The 24,372-nt window shown below is 32.1% G+C and overlaps 2 protein-coding genes across 2 annotated transcripts in view; one reads left to right on the top strand and one right to left on the bottom strand.

The window, feature by feature from the left end:
- The window catches only part of LOC132924359 (protein EFR3 homolog cmp44E), a 53,398-nt gene extending 50,861 nt beyond the window's left edge, over positions 1-2,537 (bottom strand). The window contains exons 1-2 of the mRNA XM_060988646.1: positions 2,435-2,537; positions 585-680 (exon numbers count right to left, since the gene is read on the bottom strand). Coding sequence (XP_060844629.1) covers positions 585-680; position 2,435 — 97 coding nt within the window. The 5' untranslated portion in view covers positions 2,436-2,537. The remainder of the gene's footprint in view (positions 1-584; positions 681-2,434) is intronic.
- The window catches only part of LOC132924352 (uncharacterized), a 41,709-nt gene that overhangs the window by 14,573 nt on the left and 2,764 nt on the right, over positions 1-24,372 (top strand). Inside the window, 7 exon segments of the mRNA XM_060988604.1 lie at positions 8,268-8,384; positions 12,011-12,280; positions 14,131-14,333; positions 14,335-15,504; positions 15,506-15,679; positions 23,403-23,522; positions 23,631-23,889. Coding sequence (XP_060844587.1) covers positions 8,268-8,384; positions 12,011-12,280; positions 14,131-14,333; positions 14,335-15,504; positions 15,506-15,679; positions 23,403-23,522; positions 23,631-23,889 — 2,313 coding nt within the window.

The raw sequence follows: 24,372 nt of genomic DNA, 5'->3' as shown, positions 1-24,372 counted from the left end.
TACGTATAAGAAATAAAACTGAAATTTTAACTCGTATCATAAATGCGCGTAATTTTTTTTTTTTATCTATGTAGAACATCTAAAGCTTTTAATATCGTTTAAATAGTCAATTTTACAAAAATTAAATATATATATCGACGCAAGATTTTAAATGAAGCGTTCGAGTGATTTCGTGATAAATTACGATAACTTGTCATTTGTATGTGTAAATGGTTGTTCGAAATCCGACGGAAAATACATTATAATATATAATATATACCCATATAACAATTAATCCACGTATACACTAACACCATTGCAGGCTGACGTATGCAGTACGTCAGAAGCAAATCAACTTAATATGCAACAAAGAACACACCATACAGGATTATGTCATGGCACGTATGACAAATGTCGAAGGAAAAAAATTTGTCCCCAAATTTGGTACGAAACCTTGAATGATTAAAGTCGTTCTTTTGTGACCGATTTAGTCAACAGGTAGCAAATAATATGTTTTATTTTTTTTTTATTTAGTGCATTGCTACTAAATCCATAAAAACACTAAAACACATACAAAAATATAATAATTTATAAGTCGCACTTACTTGAGCATCGTTTTTTTAGTTTCAATGATAATATGTACTTCCAAGAGTTTTTCTTTCGCATTACTCCGTTTTTCTCTGTTATTCGATTAATGTTCACTATAAACACAACAGAGCGAAAATGATGTATTAGTTAGGTATATGAATTGTATTTATTTAGCCCGTCTGTCGGTGTTTCATAAACTATACAATATTATTGCCGTCTGTGTTTAAACAACGTACTTTTGCGCACAAGTGTTCTGTCCTCAAAATCTATTCGCATACTGTAAAAATGGATTTCAAATGAAATAATAGTATACGTTCCGTTTGTCGTTCGCAGTATACACAGTAAATGTATAATATTATAGTTGTATAAGTACCAATGTATATATTTATTTATAAATAAACGAATATTATACTTTTTGTTTAATTAAAAATGATTATTTTTTTTATTTACTCTCAAGTCTCTTATAGATTTATGAAAGCAGTTTCCATTTTACAACTGAATTGAATAATTTTCAATTTCATTTTATTATTTCATAAATACCTCCTGATAGATTTTCTATTAAGCCATCATGGCATCATATAGGTTTTTAAATTTAAATTCAGTTAGTAGACAACGATATTTTAATATTCATGACCTCATGAGTAAATAGTTATTTAATCAATAGTTTAGAATTTATAGTTAAAACTAATTTTGTTTACAAATATTAAGCTTAAAACTAATCGCATATTTATAATTATTGGCAAGATTTATCAGAAACATAATGCGTAGTATTATGTATAATATTTTAATACTTTATTTATTAATAATTGCAAACCATAAAATACGAGTAGGAAAAATCTATGTATTAAACTACCTATACCGGCTATACCTATATTTAATAAAATATAAGATTATTAACTGTTTTATCAATGACGTTAGGTAGTGAAATCTGGTATAATTCATACCAGATTTTACTACCTACCTATATATGACGTTTTTATAAAATGTTAAGCATTTTGATTTTAGTAAAATTAATATGGACATCATTTTACCATGTTTAATATAATTAATACTACAGTCCTATAATGTCACTCATTGATTGTCGCAGGGGATTAATATTAATATGATCAAATGGTTGATTATTCATAATTATAAATCAGAGCTTATAATTATAAAGTAAGAACAATTTTTTACTCAACATCAAAGATTTAAAAAATGACGAATCTAAGATACGTTATAATATAAATAATTTACGTGGGTTCCGGTTCGCTATTGTTGAAGCTTATCGTATATTTTCCAATTTATCATGAAAAAACATATTTTATTTGTTTTTAATTTAAACAAAATGATTATAATTTATAAATGGCATTTATTGTATATTATATTAAATAAAAAGTGGGTTTTCCAAATGAGCTCAATAATATTCTAAATAATGATGAAAGCTACAGGCAAAGCAAAAAACACGATCTTAAAAATTACAGTATTATATTATAATACTGAGAGCTAACGAAATTTATGTAATATAATATAATTTATATGTAAGTACTTATTATTTCTTCTTATTATGTACCTATTATAGTATTTTATACGGAGCGTATTCCCGCAGGAACCTGTGCGAATTCAATTCGGATAATATTGTATGCATATATTATTATACCGATGCCGGGTTGCATGAACAATCACCGTCTAAGCATTTAATAATGAATCGATAGTGCGTAAACGTTCCTTTAAACATGATTGGCCCATTAAATTTTATTGAACCATTAAATCAATCAATTTTTCATGCAACCCGTGCCGAGAGAATTAAATGTTTGAAATACCCCGCAGCGTACTTATACAATATATAATAATAATAACGTGCGACGTGACATTTTTTCTCGTTACTTACTGAAGACTCGGGGGGGCTGCGTGGTGTCACTGACCGCCGTAGTTAATGTCACAATATTGTGTTTTCTCGGGTCCCGTCGACTAAAAACTCGTGAGCGCAGATTTCACGATCCAACGACGAAATATCAGGCACGCACGCACCTGCATATAAATATATTGTCATACGTGTGTCCGCAGTCGTTACTACATTACTCAGCACCTATCGTGCTTACGCATAGGCGAGTATTATAATGATTGGCGAATAATAAGCGATTAGCCGCGGCCGGTCGTTTAAAACGCATCGTGTGCCGAAAATCGTTTCCACGATCCGCCCCCGCAAATGTCGCGCACACACACACACACGTCGAGGATTGCACTCACACTCGTATACATTATATTATACGTACGCATATCTTATGGCAATCAATCACGGCGTTCGCGGTGCACCAGTCACCGGGATGCACCCATTCAGCCATTGTGTATAGCCCGGCGACGACGATCATAATAGGTACTAGTAACAACAGCAGTACGTATATTATAATAATCGACGTCTGTCGACCGGAGAATGGATGATTTTGTGCCCCTTAAATTCGAACGAGCGACCGTTGTCTGTTAAGTGAAAAACTGAATTGGAATCCTTTTGCAGGTCGACGGCGACGTCTTGCATCTGCGTGTACTTGTATGATAAACTAGGAAATGCGCAGTGCTGAATGTCCGTATTTAGGGCGTTTGACATTCGCAATTCATAAAACTTTAACCTCACCCCTCACTCCCTCGAAAAAAAAAATATTTTTATGTGTTTAATATGAATAATATGATATACATTATACGTAATATTACGTACAACCAATGAAAGCTAGAGATTTGACATTTTTATAGTACCTTCGTGCCACCATGTAAGGCTGCACTAAGAAGGAATTTTCAAACATTCGTATTTTAAAAAAGGATACGCAGAGATTGTTGGTTTACGAAAAACGAATATTTCTCTGTTTTTATTACGGAGTTGTCATTGGTTAAATAAAATAGTTTCGTATATCATGATTGAATGTAATACGAGACCCGTATTTTATAATTGGTCTAAACCACTAAAAGTATTGTATTAAATATCAGTGTAGTTTATGTTTAACGAAATTTGAGACAAGTAAATCCACGGTCATTATTTCATTTGTCATCAGCAACGCCGAGCAGGACTAACTGCAGGCAACAAGTATAAATATAACTTAAAATATCCTACTCTTAATTACTTATTTAATACTTTGCGGATTAACAAAAATGTTATAACTCATCCTAATGAGGTCTCCTTCGCGATGATATTGTTTATTATATTATCATTATAATAGGTTTTTGTCGTTCACTTGTATAGCCTAAGAATTCAATTTTTAATAACCGTGTGACCGAACATATTACAAGTATTAAGTAAAATAATGAAAATAATGTTATTACATAATGTAATTTATAAATCCATCAGATCACTCTGTCGCATACGTAAACCCACTGATTTTTTTCTGATCGTGTTATTCCGCGAGTAGTTATATAGTTACACGATGCGTTTGACGCGACGAAGTACAAGTTGTTTTCTTTTTCAACGGATTCATCGTATTTATACGTAAAACACGGCATGATCCAATGGATAAACCTACTTATACATACTTAATAACAATGGTATTTTTATTATTGCGCTCGTAAAATGTTTTTACAATTGTAATTCTTGGCTTTTGTCGAGTTTTTTGAATAAGCGCCGAAGCATTTTCCTCGTACTAACAACGGTTACCAAGGAATTCCATTTGTCTTATTATATTCTAGATCCCGAACTGCCTTTGGTAATAAATGTGCATACAATAATATAGCATTACGAATGATCTCCGCGTATATACCAATACGAAATATGCATATATATATATACACCTAATACCTACCTAATAATAATACAACTACATAGGTATACACTATACATAAATATCGTATATACTAATATACTATTAAGGTGCTATAGCCTATACTCTATAGGTAACCACTCGTCACTCGTAGACCGCAACACTATAACACGCGCGAGCTTTGGCCCGAGTGGGCGAATTGAATAGATTCTTGTTTTTCGCGTGTTATCGCTTGCGACCTTGACGGCCAAAATTCGTTTTGCAGCAGCTGTTTATTATGTTCGCCGGAAACGCTGCCGTATACACACATACGTATGATATGCTTATAACTAATATATATATATATATATATATATATATATATATGTATATATATATACTTGACACACACACACACACAACTGTAAAGGATATCAACGAGTACAATACTATATATGTTATTGTATTATTGTACGACCTACGCGCGCACTCTACGTATCACATATATATATATATATAATATTATGTATATACCTATAACGATCGAGCGATGTTCCGTGCTGCGCATAACCACGGCGATAGCACTGTCAAAATATTAATTATGAATTATATCGTGTTTATACGTACGCTCAAGGGGTGAGCTTGTTAGGAAACGAGATAAGGGCGTCCCTTTAGATTTTTTTTTTGTCCATTGTCAATTATAAGAACTAATTTATTTATTCATTTTTTTTTAAATGATATAAATAACGGGATGGAAGACAGGTGTACATAGTTTCATAGCATTAAAATAGATACAATGTAAAACAATAATTAAATACAGAAATTATTCGTTTAAATTATAAAAAGAAAATAATGATAACAGAAGTACACGAGTAAAATACGATGTGGAAAAATCAAAAGATATGGGGTTTATCATTGCCGAAACTCATTAATCATTGGTCATTAGTAGGGCTAGGATTTTGTAGTAAAATAAATCCTTAAAAAAGCATTTTAAGTGAGCGAAAAAGTAAAAAACAGCATTATCCTATTTAAATGTAAATTATAATAAAACAAATTTAAATTGCACATTAAATAACATATATTTGGTCAAGTTATTTTCGCTTAAACTCATCGTATTGGGTGCTAATATATTTTTATACATATAAAACGACCTTTTCACATCAACTGGGGTAATGGGTGCATATATTTCATATACACTAAATCATTTAAATCATACTGCGCCTTAGTGTAATGATGATTATTTTATCGGATTTTCGTTTATTATTGGTGTTTTCACTGATTTTATGATTTCTAACGATAATACCTAATATATAGTCAAAATATAATTTCGTGTACGGTGTCCATAAAAATATGTTAAACATTTTTGAAAATTATGTAATAAAAATAAGAAAAAATGACCAAATGGGAAAAAACCAAAATAAAGTTTATTTTATTGAAATCAGTACGATCCAAAACATTTTTATATAAAAGAATTATCTTTTTATATCACACATTCCTTAAAAAGTAACAAAGTACCTATGTAGTAGTAATGAGTCATTTGCCTAACTCATTATAGCCTGATTAGTGGACTAAATCCGGCATAGTCGGTGCTGTATACGGAGACGTAAAAAGCAACAGTATTAACTATAATCCATGTTTTCTAATTTTTTTTTTTTTGTGTGATTTTTAATTTTTTAAATTTTTAGACAAGTTGATATTGATAACGATTAAATACATGACAAAGTGATGAAAGCATATATTCACCGCCATCGTGGGGTTATTTACGGCAAGATACTGCTAATAAATAATAATTAATAACGAACGCGAAACTGTGTACGCTACACAACGCAGTATAATAATATAATGTGAGGTAAACACGTAAAATGCTGTTTATAGCGTTTACAAACGACTTCGGTCGATAATATAAATTATAATATATATTAATTATTATTATAAATGTGTTTTAGCGTTTCTTCCTCTGCTTGTATAATATTAGCTTAACGTATTGCGTTTATTGTACACATACGGCATCAAAATATTTTAATAGGGTTCACTGATTTTCCATAAATAAATTTACGGCGGACAAATAATATTGTGTTCGCAATCTTTTACCCAACCATATATTATATATTGATTATTGGCCCCCGGTAAAAATGTGTTCACTGCTGAACATCTGATTGCAATAAAAACAAGATACATTTACTATTTCCCCGTTGAAAATATGATATTGATTAATATATAGTATAAATACATCACACCAGGTGATTTATTATTGACGTAAAGCACCAGTTATTTCAAAAAACGGTTAACGTAACTGAAAATATTTTTTTTTACTTGGGTAATTTTTAATTGTTATAATAAGTCATTAAAAAAATATTTGATATTATTCACTTCAAGGAAATTGTATGAATCATACATATGTTTTTGGGTTTTTCGTCATTATATTAAAATTTAGGTTAGATACCTATAAAATCTTAAGTTAAACCAAAAATATGATATATCGTCGTTTAAAAGTATTATGATAGTAATGTATAATAATGGGTAAAATAACATAATAAGTATAGTGATATTTAGCGTGTTACCCAAAATTGGTTAGAGACAGAAAGTCAAAATATCTGTACCCAGTACATAAATATATATGTATATATGTTAAAAAATTATTTTTCACAATTTATTATATCGTCGTTATTTTTACTTTTACTACTCTTTCAAAATTCGATTTTTACGCATAGTATATAGTTTTGCTGCTTCGAATAATATCCTGTTTTGGAATTACAAAATTGACATTGCCATTTGAATAATAAAGAAAAAACGGTTTGAAAAATACAGTAACATAATATTATTATATAACGTTTGCAAAAATGTAGTTGTTTTTAAACGACTCGAAATTTCGCGAAAAAATATTTTCAAAATCCCATGAGTAGGGTATAATATTTATGTAATCGCCATTTTATAAAATTATAAAATATATTATTATACGAAAAGCCGTCGTGTCCGTCAGCCGCGAAGACGCGTTACAATCATAATAATATATAGGCGCGCGGCGCACACGCATACGCGCGCGGCACATAATATTGGGCAGTGTGGGCGCCGTAGTTTCGTGTGGGCCACGCGGTCCTCGGGCTCCGATACCCGGGTTACCCTACATGGACAGTGACGCAACGATCGCGCGCGCACTCCTACCTCAACGCCACGCGCCGCCGCGGAGTTAGGCGGACGGACCGACGAAAAAAAAAAATTAAAAAAATAGAGAGAACGGAATTAGCTGACATAGGTAATATTGTTATTGATGTTATTATTATGCAAAGGCGATGGGCAGCATTTTCTTGGAGGGTTTGTAGAGTTATTGAGCTTTAACAGTTATAACGGTTAACGCGTATACAATAATATAATATGATATCGTTTAACCTCATGAAAGTTTAAAGTTTATATGGTGTAAAATAACTAATAATAAGTGCCGTTACGACGGATTCTCCGACTAGGTATAGTTAAGTCATTAAGTTAATTAGAGAATTAGCCAATATATATATGTAACCACCTTTAACGTATTAACTAATTAAATTAGCCCGCCTTTGCAATATTATTTAGGTATCCGCAGATATTATAATGATGTACAGAGACCCGAACTTCGTTCCACTCGAGCGTATACCCAGTAGAACATCATACTAAGTTATTATTATTATTATTTCGTTTTACTTTATAAAAGTTGTTTTACAATTTTGGTTTCGCAGGCTATTAGTTTTTTATTTTTTACAATTTGCATTGTTGTTGTTATTGTTGTCGTCGTCGTCGTCGTCGTTATTACAATAATAATAAAATGTTTCATATTTTTGTTATGTTTATTCGTCGCGTGCGCGCGTGTGTGTGTTCGACGACCACACGTGAAACACAAACACTGTACACACACACACACACACCAACGCGCGTGACAACGATTAAGCGAATTTAATATTTTAATAAACATAGGTATTTATATATATATATATATAAAACTATACGTTTGTGCACTCGTTTTGTCCACAGATCCCGAGCTAAACTCCGCAAACATGCTGGACGTGTACAGATCGGACTCGCAAAAGTCCGACTCGTCGCAGAGGCCAAGAGTGTCGTTCAATCGGGACGTGCGAATCAAGAAAATCGGTATGCACACAAAATGTCGTCTCGTCCTGTCTTATATAATAACGTATTTTTTAGTAATTGCTTATAGTCAACTTCGTGTACGTCAACTATATATGCGGTTCTCGTGCATATGTAACGCGGTTATGCGTACGTATAGGTACTATAAACATTAGATTGGGTTAGGCTATATATTATTGTAACACGATATGGTCAGTGTCGGGATTGCCGAGGTCCGTATGGTTTATTGTTTTACCTAACCTGACATATTGTTATAATATGCGCGTGTACGCCTCCTCCCCACACAGTTTAACCTGCCACAAGCCGGCGAAAAATAATGTCGAAATAATGAAGCTTACAAATTTCCATTTAGGAAGACACGCCGGTAAGCCTCCGCCCACTTTGAAATATGTAGTCATTATAACTATACACATTGAAGATTTTTTTTAATAGAATTTAAATAATTTTTCACGAACAAATAATGCACCTATACATAACATTACACTTTGAACCCAAAATCTTATATAAACCCGCATTCTACGTGGAAAGCGTGTAAATGAAATCTGTCGTAGAATGGGGACATTATGTATAATTTATGTAATCTGTATTGTATACATAATGTTATTTTTTTGAACACGGGTAATAACTTTGCCCTTTTTTACTATTATTATAAACCTAAACACGGTGAGCACACGATGGGATATCCCGAGTGTGTCACGTTTTTAATTTTTACCTTTTTCATAGCCCGAGTGCATCCGCAGGTCTTATATGAACAAAATATATTCGATTTCCCAAGTACGTCTACAACTCTACAGTTTTATTGACAAATTATAATGAATAGCATGATTGCATTCTTAGTCCACAGCTATAGTTGCTTAATTAAAATTACTTAATCGACTAAAAACGTTTAAGATATAAGTTCGACGATTGATTATAATAGTTCAAATTTAAAACTATAATATTATAATATGCGATTTTCACAGTTAAGGCTGTAGCATTGTAGATAAACTGTATTTTGTTATTCGACATCGATTAGAACTAAGTACACCTACGACTCGTCACTCATTCACGGTTAACAAATGGGAGTGCATTATAGTTACGTATAATAGACAATCCGTATTTTTAGTTTTCAACAAATGCTATTTCTAGATAACTTGTCAAGTGAAAACGGTAAGCAAGATACTAAAAATGAGGATGGGTGTAACTGTGTAAGCCAAAATAATCAATTAATTGTACATCGTGGCCCTATTTGACCTTTTTTGGGGGGGGATACACTCGCATGATACCTCATTCGGGAGGCACCTAGGGTGCCTACTTTAAAGGTTAAGTTAAACTCCCGCTAGAAGTGTAGGTGCCACAATAGAATGAATGATGATGACATGTCCACTGTAGTGAAACGGACGATATGACGAGGGTTTAAAACATAATTATGGTCATTTTAATTACAATTAAAAAAAATTATTTTGCATATTTTGTAAATAAATATCCATATTATGTACAGAGTTTTTTTTTTAAATAAAGCTTGACTGCCATTAAAAAATGTGTACAAACATTTCAGAGGAAATAGTCTAGAAGAATAAAACATAAATAAAGTTAAATAACCAAGGACAGATGCAAAGATATTAATATCGACAATATATTATTATGAATGGAAGAATATACGATAATAAATTGTAAATTTGTGTATGTGTGTGAGAAGCAAGCAACAGAAACAAAAGAGTTTTTAACTTTTATTACGAAAATAAAACTTATAGGTATGGATTGTATAATATGTTTATTGTACGTGTGTATTTAGTACGAACTACGAAGCCACTGTCAATAAAATAAGTAGGAGTTGATTGATGATTTTGAAGTAAAAAAACTCAATAAATAGGAATTTATTACATAATTAATTATTATAATATTTAAAATATATAGTTTCTATCGACCTTTAAAATATAGCTACTCATCACAGGCCACGAAACATAACAAAATGTATAATTATTAACGTTTAAAATAAAAAATAAGTTAGGTTTTTAAGAATAGACTGCCGCCAAATTAATAATATTATTTAAACATTATAATATTATCTTGCAATCATATACCTAAATGCTTAATATAATATGTTTTTTAGACCTGCTGTCCGAACATTCGGATAATTAACATGAATAAATGTTATATATTACCGAACTACATATAACTTCATAACCCATGTAATATAACATAAATATGTATTAATTGTTTAATATAAATTATAATATACTTGCATAGTTGCATAGTTGAGTAAAACGTAGTCAATATAAAATTTCTTAGTTATTGAATATTATGTAAATATTGTAAACATATGTTGAAATGGAACACAACTAGAGATTAAACTATTAAAGGAACAGTTTTGTTCAGTTCTTTGAATAAAAGGTGCTCAAGATCATTCAAAGTATTTAGGGCACTCGTAGAAATAAAAATGAAAACGTATATTATTATATTTGTCTAGAGGTCGAAAAAACGATTTGAGATTGTACAAAAGCTGAATAAGGACACTATATTACAAAGATTTAAAGAAATTAACGATAAGAATGGAAGTTTAGTCTGTATGATGGAGTGAACATGTTAGAATAGATAACGTGACAAACCGAGAGGTATAGAGCTAGTCCACCTATTAGACCAGTGCAAGAGAAGGTCAAGAAATGGGGCGTCGTCCAATGTCATGAATACTATTTTGTAACGTTTTTGGAATATAACCACAAATATTTCCGGACAAATTAATAATTGTCATACATTTACTATTGCCATGCCTTGACACATGCAATTCTAAATAATTCATTGAAAATCACTTTATTGTTGGCAATAAAGTTAAAATGAAAAAATAATCATACTATGCTGTATGTACAATGTACATGTATGTGTAATATTGTTTTACAGATTCGATTCAAGATATTTTCTTATAGAATTTTTATTAAAAAAAAAATAGATATTATAGTTTTAAGTGCATATTGTTTGGATCTTCTTAAGTAGGTAATAGGTAATTATTAAGTCGTACCTACTTATATTAGATATAGGTAGGTAGTATGTACCTCCTATAATTACCTCTATAATAACACTGACTGTAAGTATGTATTTAAAGTATTATTAATTATATAAACACGATACAAGAATATGAAATTTAGCAATCTAGAGTTTCTAGAAACATTTAACTATTTTTCATAATTTATAAAATAGACATTAGTATTAACAATTATTATACCCGGAAATGAATAATAATAGTTAAAATAAATGTCACAGTAATTATTTTTCTCAAAACGTAAAATATAAAATAATTTTAATAATCAATACTAACAAACTATTTATTAAAAAAGTATTATCATATCGAGCTTTTTCGAATAATATTAAAAAAAAAATTAAATTCACATTGTCTAGTTTTTTGGTTATACACCTAAAACTATTGTAATATTAGAATAATTTTAAATTTGATCCTCGTAATGCGTGTTTCTAGTAATTTTGTAATGAGCATATCGCGTGATTGTTGATGTATCACGAGATGGCATAAAAAAACCGTCAACGGACAAAACTTCTCGTAAAATATATGAGTGAAAAATATAACTTTTTATACGAATTCCAAAATATCTATTTGATAAATATATGTGGTTTCTAACTTTTTTTTATTTGTTTATAAGGCAACTCGGATGCAGCAAGTATTGTGGAAGCTTTAGCTGGAGATGGTGAAGGCCACTTGGTGCCCACGCCAGTTCGCAGGGAAAAGATCAAAGCATCCAAGCGTGAACTTGCGTTGGAAGCTGACCGCGTACTTAAGCAGGCAGATAGCGTGGCCTCGCTGCACTCGGATGTACCGCCGAGAAGACAGCAGAGGAGCAAACCAGATGGAGGGTCCCTTCAACGAAAAACCAGCTTTGGAGGGACAGATTCGAAAAAATGGAATTCTGAAGGTAAATGCGACCATTTAGTATCGAAAATTATAATATTGTTATTACCAACATCATATTTTTAGAACGTACCTATATTTAACTGCAGTAGTCCGGTAAAAGGTATTAGCCATTAGGTATAATTATAGTTGGATATTTATATATATTATATAAAATATAACATAGTAATAATAAGCCAACAATAAAAATTAAAAAAAGATTCCTGTTGCTGAAATTATTTAAGTTAGCTATTGCATAATGTAGATACTCGAGTGAAAAATGTGAACAATGTTTAAGATTACATATATTGTGTGTATTGTTAAAAAATGTTATTGACCAATAATAATAATAATTCATGATCTCAAGATACATTACTATTGTTTTGACACAGGTTATACTGAGAATACTGAAGTAAAAAAAAAAAACTAAAAGAGGTATAAATAACATTAAAAAAAAAATTTTAATAACCCCAAAGATAATGAAGTACATATTTGCAATTTTAACTATCGATTGTAAATTTATATATTGGAAGAAAATAGTAAATGGTTAACTCCTCGATTTAAAAAAATGTATTTTTATCATCAAACTATTTTTTGATAGCCATCATATTATATTAGTTATTAATAGATTGATAAAGTTTACAGTTAACGTAAACTTCGCTAATACAATTTAAAAATATGAAGATATATTTTATTCTATTTTAATAAAAAATGAATTTTCATATAACCAAAACCTAAAAGTATTTAAACACATATAAAATGCAAGGAATTATTCTTTCTGTTTGAATAAATAAAATAAAAATATGTAATAACTTATTTTTAACATCATTAAAATAAATTGTAAAACTTTTCCATCATAAAAACATAATAAAATACTTTATAGAATAAAAACAATTTTCCTGGTTTAATAATAAAAAAATATCTTACAGTAAATAAATTATCTTACTTTAATAATGTATTTATATAAAATGGAAAGACATTTTTAAATATGTGAGTATTTCAGGGTTTTATATACATATTATAAGTACTTACTAATATTCTTAGTAACTATTATACCTCTCAATCAGTATCTACTTAGTAGTTTTATTTTCAAACATATAAGACCGATAAAACTACTAATGATAGAAACTTAATTTTTTTTTTCCAGAATCATAAATATTAGAAAATTAAAAAACAGAAAGAATTTTTTTAATTGAATTCATTTTCGTGTTATTTTGGGGTATGAATGAATGACTGTGTTTTAATCATTTTGAAGTTGCAGCTAAGTTATACTCTCGAAAGTTAGATGGTTAGTTCAATGTAAAAATTATCTTTATCTAGAAATATTTTTTCATGATATCTTTATCTTAAGTAAAAAAAATATTTATTTAATCTCAACGCTGGGGGCATGTAGTATTTTTTTTTTTGTAAAAATTACAGTCGAGACTGAACAAACATTACGTACGAGTTTTTATTTAATATCTACCCGAGTGGATAAAAACGTAATTATAATACTATACATATAAATATAAATAGAATCAATAGGAAGAATGAGATGAAAAAATAATAAACAAGCGCAATGTTTCGTCTCTGTGTATACGATCCAATGTATAAAAAGTGAATATATTTTGATTACGGCCAACAAGTAAAAAAAAAAAAGAAAAAAATGTAGAATATCCTTTAAAGGATTTGAAAATAAAAAAAAAATCTATGCTTTGTTCTTTGAATATTTATATTATATTCTGTTACTGGAATATCAATACTACGGTACAATACTTCCGGGTAGAAGACTACTGAACGATTAAACAATATTTTTCAAATGCTTAATGTTTTCGTGACACAAATTCGTGTATAATAAACGTGTTTTAAATTTATTGGCGTCTGTTGCGGACACAGGTAAACTATCGTCGTACATGTCGTTGGACAGGCCAAAGAACCGGATCAGGAAGAGGGAGCAGCCGACGTGGGAAGAACAGCGGCACGGCGGTCAACAATATCGGTCGTCGACGGACCTGACGAGCGCGGCGGCACCGCCGAAAAGACGATCGACCGCGTCGTCTTCGGGTGGCGGCAAGTTGACCAGGAGCGTTAGCGACGCGGGGTGACCGGGACAAGCCCCTGGCGTCCGGCGACGGCGGCGACGCGAAACGTTCGATATCGCTGTTCGGCACCATCCAGCGGATCAAGACGAAGATCAAAAAGCGTCCGACGGCGATGGCCGTGGACCGGTCCGCGGAACCGTCGGTAGCGCCGGGCCCGTCGCCACCCCCGGCGCCGGTCCGGGCGAAAAAACAGCTGTCGCCCATCATCGAATCGTCGCCGCGAGACGAGTACTTCAAGTATTCGGTCGGCGGCCCGCTGGACTACGGCGGCGCGTCCCCGCCGCGCCCGGTCCGCGGCCACAAGGTCGACCGGATCGTCCGGAAACTGCAGCAGCAGCAGCAGCAACAGCAGCACCAACATCAACAACAACAACAACAGGCGGCGGCAGCCGAACTCGCCCGTCAACCGCCGTCACCGCCGCCGCCGCCGCCGCCGCAGTCGTCATCGCCAGACTTTGCCCACGCGCACAACGGCAACGAACCGTTTTCGTACACGGCCACGTCGTCGCCCACCATCGTCCACCTACCGGACGCGGCGGCAGCTGACCGACCGCCACCACCGCAACGACAACGACAACAGTATCGCTCGGCCGGCGGCATGGACGACACGTGGACGTCGTACGACGATCTCAGCCACAGGCGGGACGCGCTCGAGTCGAGGCTGCAGAAACGCGCGGCCGCCGTGGTGGTCAGACCGCAACGGACGGGGGCGGGGGCGGCGGCGCGCGCGCGAACTCCGACCGAGTCGTCGGCGCCGGACACGTACGCCACTGTGTACAAGAAGAACGAGACGCTCGGCGGCGGTGACAGATACTTCGAGCGGAAGATCGTCACTGAGCACCGGTTCGCCCGCAGGACGCCCAGGCTGTCCGGCGACGGTGCGGGCGACGACCACGAAGACAGTGCCGTCGACGCCGACCACCGCGACCGCCGCGATTACCGCGACGTCGCCGACCACGGCGACCGTCATCACCGCGACGCCGCCGTCCACCACGACGACCACCACCATCACCGCGACGCGACCGCCCGGCCGGTGGACGCCGGCCGCGGGCGTCCGCCGTCGTCCCGGGCCTCGTCCGGCATGCCGACCATCGTTTCCCGGAACAACGTGACCGTCGTCAACGGGCCGTCGCGCTCCGCTTCCGTGCACGTCGCCGATAAACCGGCCAAAAAAACGTTCCAGGCTGGACAAGTTCAAGATGCTGTTCACCGGTGGCTCGTCCGCGTCCAAGGAGAACAAGCGGCCGTCGTCTTCCGCCAGAGCTCAGTACAACTCGTCCGATCCCGAGTCTTACACGTCGTCTTTGCGAAAACGGTACAACGTGTTCACGGGCACCGACAACGTAAGTACACGATAATAATATACTATTAATATTGATAAAGTAAAGGTGCACCGCAGTACCTGTAATACTGTCGTATTGTGCAAACTTTATACGATTCTATACGATAATATAATAAAATACTTAAATAAGTACCTAATATTATAATGAATGCCGTCAGTAAGTTTTCACCAGTGCACAGGTGTAATTAAGGAGTGGAGGATTTGGGTATCATAATTCTCTCCCCCCCCCACCAAACGAACTTTTTTTAAGACATTTATTTACTTATTTAACACTAATGGTTTTTCAAGTATTAAATTATTGGAGTGTATACAATATTATACATACATATCGGTTCAACATTGAACTAAACAGAAGTTACAAATTTTGTAGTATACTAATCTAAAAATGTACCGAGTTCCGAGGTTACAAGTACCGACTCGCATAATTGTACTATGACTTCGATACGAATCGTTTTAATATTATTTGTTATTTGTATTACATAGTGTTTATGATGCCTTATTGCTTATAAACAAATTTTGGAGCTAAACGAATAAGTAAAATTGCGAAAATGACACCCCCCCACACACACACCACATATACATATATAACTGAATTTGCGACTGATGTCCACGATACTAACTCGACCCTCCCACTTCCCACGAGGTATTTTCATATTTTTTATTTTTTTTTACTCAATTTGTAAGTTTAGGATCATAATATATATAAATTTAGTTTCGAATATATTCGAGTGGTTTTGGGTGTTTTGTAAATACTTTAGTAAGTAACGTTTCAAGGCTCACTGCAGTACTGCACAATTTAAAAAATGATTGTTTCCAAAAATTATCAATACCAGTATTCAGTACAAAATGTGTATGGATTTATATAACTGTTATACGGAAAAATCCGTTGAAACCAAAAAAACGTTTTAATACACCTTTTTTTTGTTTAATGTATATAGTACATTTTGAATTTTCAAACATCGTGCACCCCTTATTTGTGTTTATTTTTGATTATGACGCATATTATGTGAGTAAATCGATTATAATCCGTTATTTGATGACGAAATTTTACAAGCATTAAGTCCTCGTATCGCAGACGAGTACCAAATTTGGTCAAATTATTCTCGCCCTCGCTATTCTATAACGAGTTGATTAGTCACGTTTTTGCGGCATTAACGCCGAAAGTGTTCCATACTATATGTTTTATATAGGTACATTTAATATACGTAAAACATTAAATATTTAACGAAAAGCAAAAGCTACAAAATAGAAGGTATATTTTTGGGAAGTTTTATATATATTTTTTTAATACGATTGAATTTTGGCGCGCTTTAGCTACTATTATACTTTAACAATTTGGCACCGTAAGTTAGCTTATAAAGTTATAAGTTATTCTAATTAAATGGTTCATTTACGTTCTGGTATTATACCTTTGATGCTTGACATTATAATATATAAATGAGTTTTTTTTTTTAAGAAAAAAATAGATGGAATACAATGTTAACAAATTTGCGGATCGTCACGTTTTATTAAGAATGCTTGTTTTTCTTTTCGCAATTTCCTATAATCCCACGTCTATGCACTATATCTATTAAAAATATTATTGGAAAAACAGACAAAATTACGAAATCTTTTGAAACATATGAACTCCTCTTTTGTAAACATGTTCAATGGACATGGTTGAAATCTCGTCGCCAACACATTATATTAAAACACATGCATATACACACACACACACACACACACACACACACAACACACGTATATATACGTATAATGTTAGCCATTGTATAATTGTTATTGCTGCAGTATTGCACAATCTATAGATTATCTAGTTAATAGTTATTACTGTATTAGGAAAAACAAAATATACATATGTACCTACGATAAAATTAAAATACAAAACCGATACATAAACATAAGTAAAATGTTAGACTTGTTATAAATACAACGATGTCATCCTACGGCCGGCAACAATGTGTATAACAATTAACATTAATTATTATAGGCAAGGCTGGGTATTAATGAATTTAAAATTTAAACTTTTAAGTTACCCACTTTCGACAAAATCACATAGATATTGAGCTATTAGTATTATTATTATTATTTTTAAGTAATTTCTAACTTAAGTTAAATTGTTTTCATGAATGATAGATTTGTAGTGATAAATTATTAACTAAGTAAATAATTTAATTTTTTTTTCAAATATAATTATATTAACCCCATACATTTAAAATTTATTCTATTTTGTACAAATGATTGTTTTTATAGAAAATAAAATATACTCGTGATAAATGTAATCGGAAAAAGGAAATCGGGAATAGGTAGACACCTATTTACATTACTTAAAATCTTTTAATAAAGTTACAATTTAATCCAGACATATTAATTTCAAATCTCTTATTAGTCTTATTAACTATAACACTATCAGATAACCCAGTTCAGAATTTAAAGAGACGTTGATACCTACATGTGGTACAAATTTGAAGATAATAATATTTAAAAAAATAACCTAAATAGTTTTTATTTTCAGTTGGTCAGGCTTAATTATAGGACATCGAAAATTACGAAATGCGTCCGTATATTTTGTTTTAAATTAACTATTTATTCGTTAATTTAATGGAACGACACGCCAATATAATTTATCCATCACCTCATCTATCCATCAAGAAAAACAGTGACAACATATATTTCACAACCTAAACACATAAAAATATTTCCAAGAGCTTCTCGTAGTCATTTTTTTATCCATACGCTACGCAACATAAATTGTCTTGAATATTTTTTTATATCAGAAGCTTTCGCAATGTAATTAGGTTTGTTATTGTATAGATAATTAATCATCGTTTCTTATTTGATAGATATGCATAAATACACAATAATATATTAATACCAATAATACCTAAATCATTCCCTTGTTCAGCTTGTTGCCTATATTGGCTGTAGTTAAATGATTTGTATAGGTAAACGTCGCCCATTAATTTTCGGGATTCAAACTTCGACTACGCTGCAAGTTGTATATACAGATATCATAAAGTATTACTTAAATATAAAAAATTCGTTTACAGTGATAATAATTTATGAATCAAGCGTATTACATAATTTAAGATTTAACACTTAATTTTTTTTTTATGTATATATTGTCATAATATAATATATTAATATGTATACTTAATATATGCATTCATTCTCCATAATTATTCTGTTGCAAGATATGTTTAGGTACATACATTTATCTCTATGATTTTTTTTTTGTAGAATTTCCGAAAATTTATTTTTAAAAATTATAATGATAAAGCAAATAAAAAGTTTTTCACTTCTTTAATTATTTGGTTGGTATTGTTATTTTATATTTTTAATAATTTATATATTTGATTTTAAAACAATGGGGTATGTAAATGGTAAACTGGTGTTAATTTAAAACACCTTGCTAATCTAAATGCTAACCAATATTTCTATGCACGTCTTGTGGTCGCACGTATAACCACACGCTGATAATATATTATATATCATAGCACTGGCGATTATTTTTATATTATTACCTATGGCATTAAATTAATTCAATGCTAATATTTTACCTATATTATAGTCAGTTCAACTTAAAAATGTCTATTTTTATATTGTTTTTATTATGTTGGGATAGAACACATTTAATTAATGGAATTATTTGACTAAATTTGTTTTATTTTCATTCAATCGTGATAGTTTATTCTAGGTGATAAATATTTAAGTTGAATAAGTTAAGATAAATATAGGAAAGTGAGTGAGGTAGAGAGTATAATTTAATATGATAAAATAAATAGATAGTAGATAAATATTATACATAATATCGTGTTGTCCGTGTCGAACATATACATGTCATATTTATAAAATCGTTCAATACTTCAATGTACATGCGTTCGGTATACTTCCTAAAGTAATTATCATGTAATTTTCAGTAATACATTATACATGGGTGTTTATATGATTTTAATAACATTCATTCTCCAACTAACCACCTCTTTGGACGGTTAAATGACGTGAAAGTTAAGAAATAAGAAGTACCTACTTGTTTTCAAAAGTGCCTATACTAGCAAACGATTTTAATTCATAATAATGAGTTAAGAACGTAAACGTTTCACTGTTAGCATATATTATCACTACATTATATAAAATATTGAAAGACGTAAGTATATTTTGTGTTCAAGTGTGTTAAACCATTAGAATTTGTGTATCCACACTTTAAAATAATGTTAATACATAGTTATTATCATAAATATTAAATAAAATGTATACTTATTTACATAGGTAAGCGACTCCTAATCGTTGATGTCCAGCATAGTATCAGTACTATTTATTTTTCATAAGAGAGCCCACTTTTTAAAGCTGAACAAAGTTCAGCGATTCGAATGTGAATCTTATATCAAAATAATATTACGAGAATCACGTGTCGAGGAAATCTTCATTTTCGGTCGAATATAATATATAAGCCAATTGAAGTTATGCAATACCCACACTATATATATATATATAGAAATAGATAGTATATAATGTCGTGTACGTCTTTATTTGGATGCGAACCATAATGGTCAACACCCGAAAACTGGTTTGTCACGTAGTATTTCGCTATATTATCGTTATCCTTTCTCCGAGGTATCTATATAACGCTTTATTATGACGTATTAAATTATAGTATGTTGTATATACTTACTTGATGCGGTGGGTTATGTGTGTGTTATTATTATTATACCACCGTAAAGACCAAAATTCCGATTCGGTCGATCAGCCTGACCAGATGTTTTAAAAACGCACGGGTACTCTGCAAAGCTATCCTTTGAACTTTTAAGTGGCCAATTCAGACTTCTCCATAGTTCTTTGCTCCTGGATTTACTTAATATATTATGTTTTATATTGATATAACGATTAAGGAATAATTAACAAGTTGAGTACCTTTACCTACTATTAAACATTATACTGCAGCCAACGCCATGCAGAGATTCAATAATAAACCAATGTTATATGGGAATTGGGGAGAATATTATGCCCTTCACGGGTTGCCTTCAAACGATAATATCCTAGATACTTCCGTAATTAAGTTAGCGGAACTTTGTGCCCTCCTCCTACAAATAAAAAATAAAAAATCCCGTACTAGATCCTTCACTGTAGGTACCAGTAATATTACAATACCATTATTTATGGGCATATATTATAACATTATAAATGGTATATAATTAATAATATTATTATTATACCTGCCATACTGCAGCACATAATTACACTTCATTAAAAATACATATAATATCACTGCGGTGATAATATTATAATGCAATTGTATTCTATTCAAAAATATAATAACCGCAGCAGATTGATTTTATTGTCGTTGCGCATAATTTAATATAATATACATTATTTATATACTTACAATATTTATAAATTATAAATATATATATAAGTTTATACCGTTTTTCGAATTGCATAGGTATTACAATATTATATAATATTGTCGATTTTTATAGTTTTTTGGGGGTAGGGCCGCGCGTATCCATCACATACCGCCGCCAGTGGCCAATCGCCCGCGTGCAGAAGTATATTATAAATTATAATAATATAATACGTTTCCGCCGATCGAAACTCCCGTCACAATTAATATAGTGCTTTCTCCGCGCGCGTATATTATTCGAGCTGCAATCTAACCTGGATGTCCATATATGCGCACACGACGGCCATCCGGTGCTCCACGCCTGTGTTGTCTATATGACTACATATCCTTGTCCATCCTTGGCCTCGCTCGTTGCAAATATTACACACATATTATATATAGTGATCCAGCGATTCACGTAATATACCACAACAATCAGTAGATACCTGCATATATCTATACCAATGAAAATACGCCGAAATGCAGATGGTCATCGAAAACCGATGTTTTCATTCCTGCGAATTGCAATGATACCGTTAAAATCCTAATCTATCGAATAATTATACGCATCATACGCGGTGTAGGTAATAATATAATATTAATATGTATAAGTATAAATAATGACCGACGCGTATTAATATATTATGTAGATATTGTTCAAAATCAGAATGTTTTTGTTGTTATTCGGTACCTAAAAAAGATATTTCAAATTAACGAAAAATATTTGATTTGTCGGGAAAACATATTTTTTAAGGAAGTATGAAACCGACAAGAGTTTTTTTTTTTTTAGATAACTATTACACCACATATTCTTATGATGTTCTATTATTAACTATTTGGTACGGCTGGAAAGAATCGTTGTTTCGGATAGAATAACATTTTGTTTCGTCGTTGGTACATTCCTATCATATTGCAGAATAAAAAAAACAATTAAAAATCGTGTAGAAACGTTGGAATAGTATTGCCATTTTTGGTTTGTAAGCGGTTTAATGCGAAAAAGTCGAAACCACGAAGTTATATATATATATATATTATATCCTCAGGGTCAAATGTGGTTAGGTTAATATAATATATTATGGAGAAAATAGTGCGTGTTATTATTATACGTCCCTCACCTAGTCAGATGATTCGATATTGATAAAATAAAAAACAATACAAAACAAACATAATAATATAATATAGAGGCACTTATATCAATATTATTGCGATTATTGCGACTCCGCGAGTATAATGGAGTGTATATAAGTACAGCTAGAGTAATTTATCAATCATGACAATCATGTTTACCCCCATTTTTTTCAGTAATGTAATAATTCCATATCTGATTTTTGAAATTTTTCAATATTAAAGACTATATTTTCAATTTTTTTTTTTAGATTTATTTTAATACGTTTACAATCACGTGTCAAATATAGTTTACATGGAGTATTTTCATTTGTATAGGTACGGAATTATTTTATTGGTTTATTCTGATAAATATTATGACGCTGTGATTTTTTCGAACACCTTTACGTATCGATTAATGTACCTACTTAGTTTTAAAATCAGATAACTTGATAGCGAAATAAATATCATTTATTGTTATTTGTAGGTATGTTTTTTTATTTTTACTATGATTTATTTAAAGTGTATTTTAGAGATACAATTTTTTATTTTTCAAATAAGATTCTCTATTTTTTCTATATATTATTTAGAAAATAATGTTCCTGAAAATTACAAAATCAAAATTTAAGCACGCGAGTAGTTTTTGGGGTATTTAACTGAGGTAGGTAGTTGGTACCAACTAGTGTACCGAGGACAATAAGCCCATGATAAAGGGTTTGGAAGATATGACAACTATCGGGTTATGATGATTTGAACATTTTATTAATTAATATTTATTTATCAATCAACATTTATAATTTGTGAAAATTGTCCTGGTATTATGAATATTAGATCCAATATTAAATTTATTTTAATCTGTTTGTAAAATCAGTTAAGGACTATTATCCTTAGTTGATATGAACATTTTAAAAATTGAAAATCTAAGACATAGAAATTTAACACTCGTTTTCTCGAAATGTATCAATGTATTTGGAAGGGCAGAAACAGTTTTTTTCAAAAGTAATATATAATTTTTCTCTAAAAAAAAGAAAGGTATTTCGGACTAGCATCATTTATATTTTAGCTAGCGCTAATAGTCGATAATCATGTAACTATGATTGAATATAATTAGTATTATGATGATATGCAACACAAACATGCCACACAACATAATTTCAAATTTGAAATACTGAGCAAATAATCTTGTTTGAATATTAATATAATATTATAATGATAATTATTATTTTATATTTGTTGTCAGCAGAACAAACAGGGAAATCATGTGTCTGGAAACAGGAGAACGTCGTCTCCAAGCAAAACCTCGAAACCGACAGGAAACAATGCGTGGTTCAAGTCGTTGGATAGATTCGGCAAGAAAAACAAGGTGCGCTGTTCCAAAATCACACACACATATGCGACTTATACAAGATTCTCTGTGTTTAAGTGACTAATCATAGTTATGTATTGTTTTCATGATTACATTATAATACAGAGATCGAAGACGTTCACTTCGGGGAGCGAAAACGACGACGAAATCCGAGTGCATAGAGTGAACGATCGGAATAACTCGAAGGGGACGACCCGGTCGTACCACAGTGTGGGAAATCTCAACTCTCTAGATATGGACCATTCGCCCAGGCTGATTGCTGACAAGAGACATTCGCTGATTGACAGTTCGGCAGGCAGCACCACCGAGGGCGATAGTAGTCAGAAATCACACAAGTCCACAGTCTATCTTCACGCCACCACGGGTACGTCACTGAAATTAGCAGCCTCTTAATTAATGCCGATTCTGTTGAATTAATTTTTATTTTTAAACTGATCAATTAATGTGTATTGATAATATTATTGTAATATGATCATTATATTAGGTCTCGGGATAAAGTTGCTTATTGTGTAATATACGTGTGATTACAAAACCAACTAAAAAAAATTGATGTTTTCTATACATTGGTATAATATTCTTGTACCTATCAATGATCTACAGTTAAAACTTTCAAGGCAATTTGTACCTAAATGTTCCGAATTGGTGGGTCCGTTTTGATTCTAGTGTCTTATTAAATAAATCAATAGTATATTTTTAATGCATATTAACCATAACATTGTAAACATACGGCGTTATAGATAGACTACTATTAATACACCACTGTTGTCTGTTCATTTTTCAAATACTATAACAATTAAAACCTATCTTAGTCCGGTCCCATTATCGAATAAAAATACAATTATTTATT

This window comes from Rhopalosiphum padi, chromosome 1, assembly GCF_020882245.1.
Source record: "Rhopalosiphum padi isolate XX-2018 chromosome 1, ASM2088224v1, whole genome shotgun sequence".
NCBI lineage: Eukaryota > Metazoa > Arthropoda > Insecta > Hemiptera > Aphididae > Rhopalosiphum > Rhopalosiphum padi.
The sequence above is the reverse complement of the archived record's forward strand: the minus strand, read 5'-3'. Positions and strand labels throughout refer to the sequence as shown.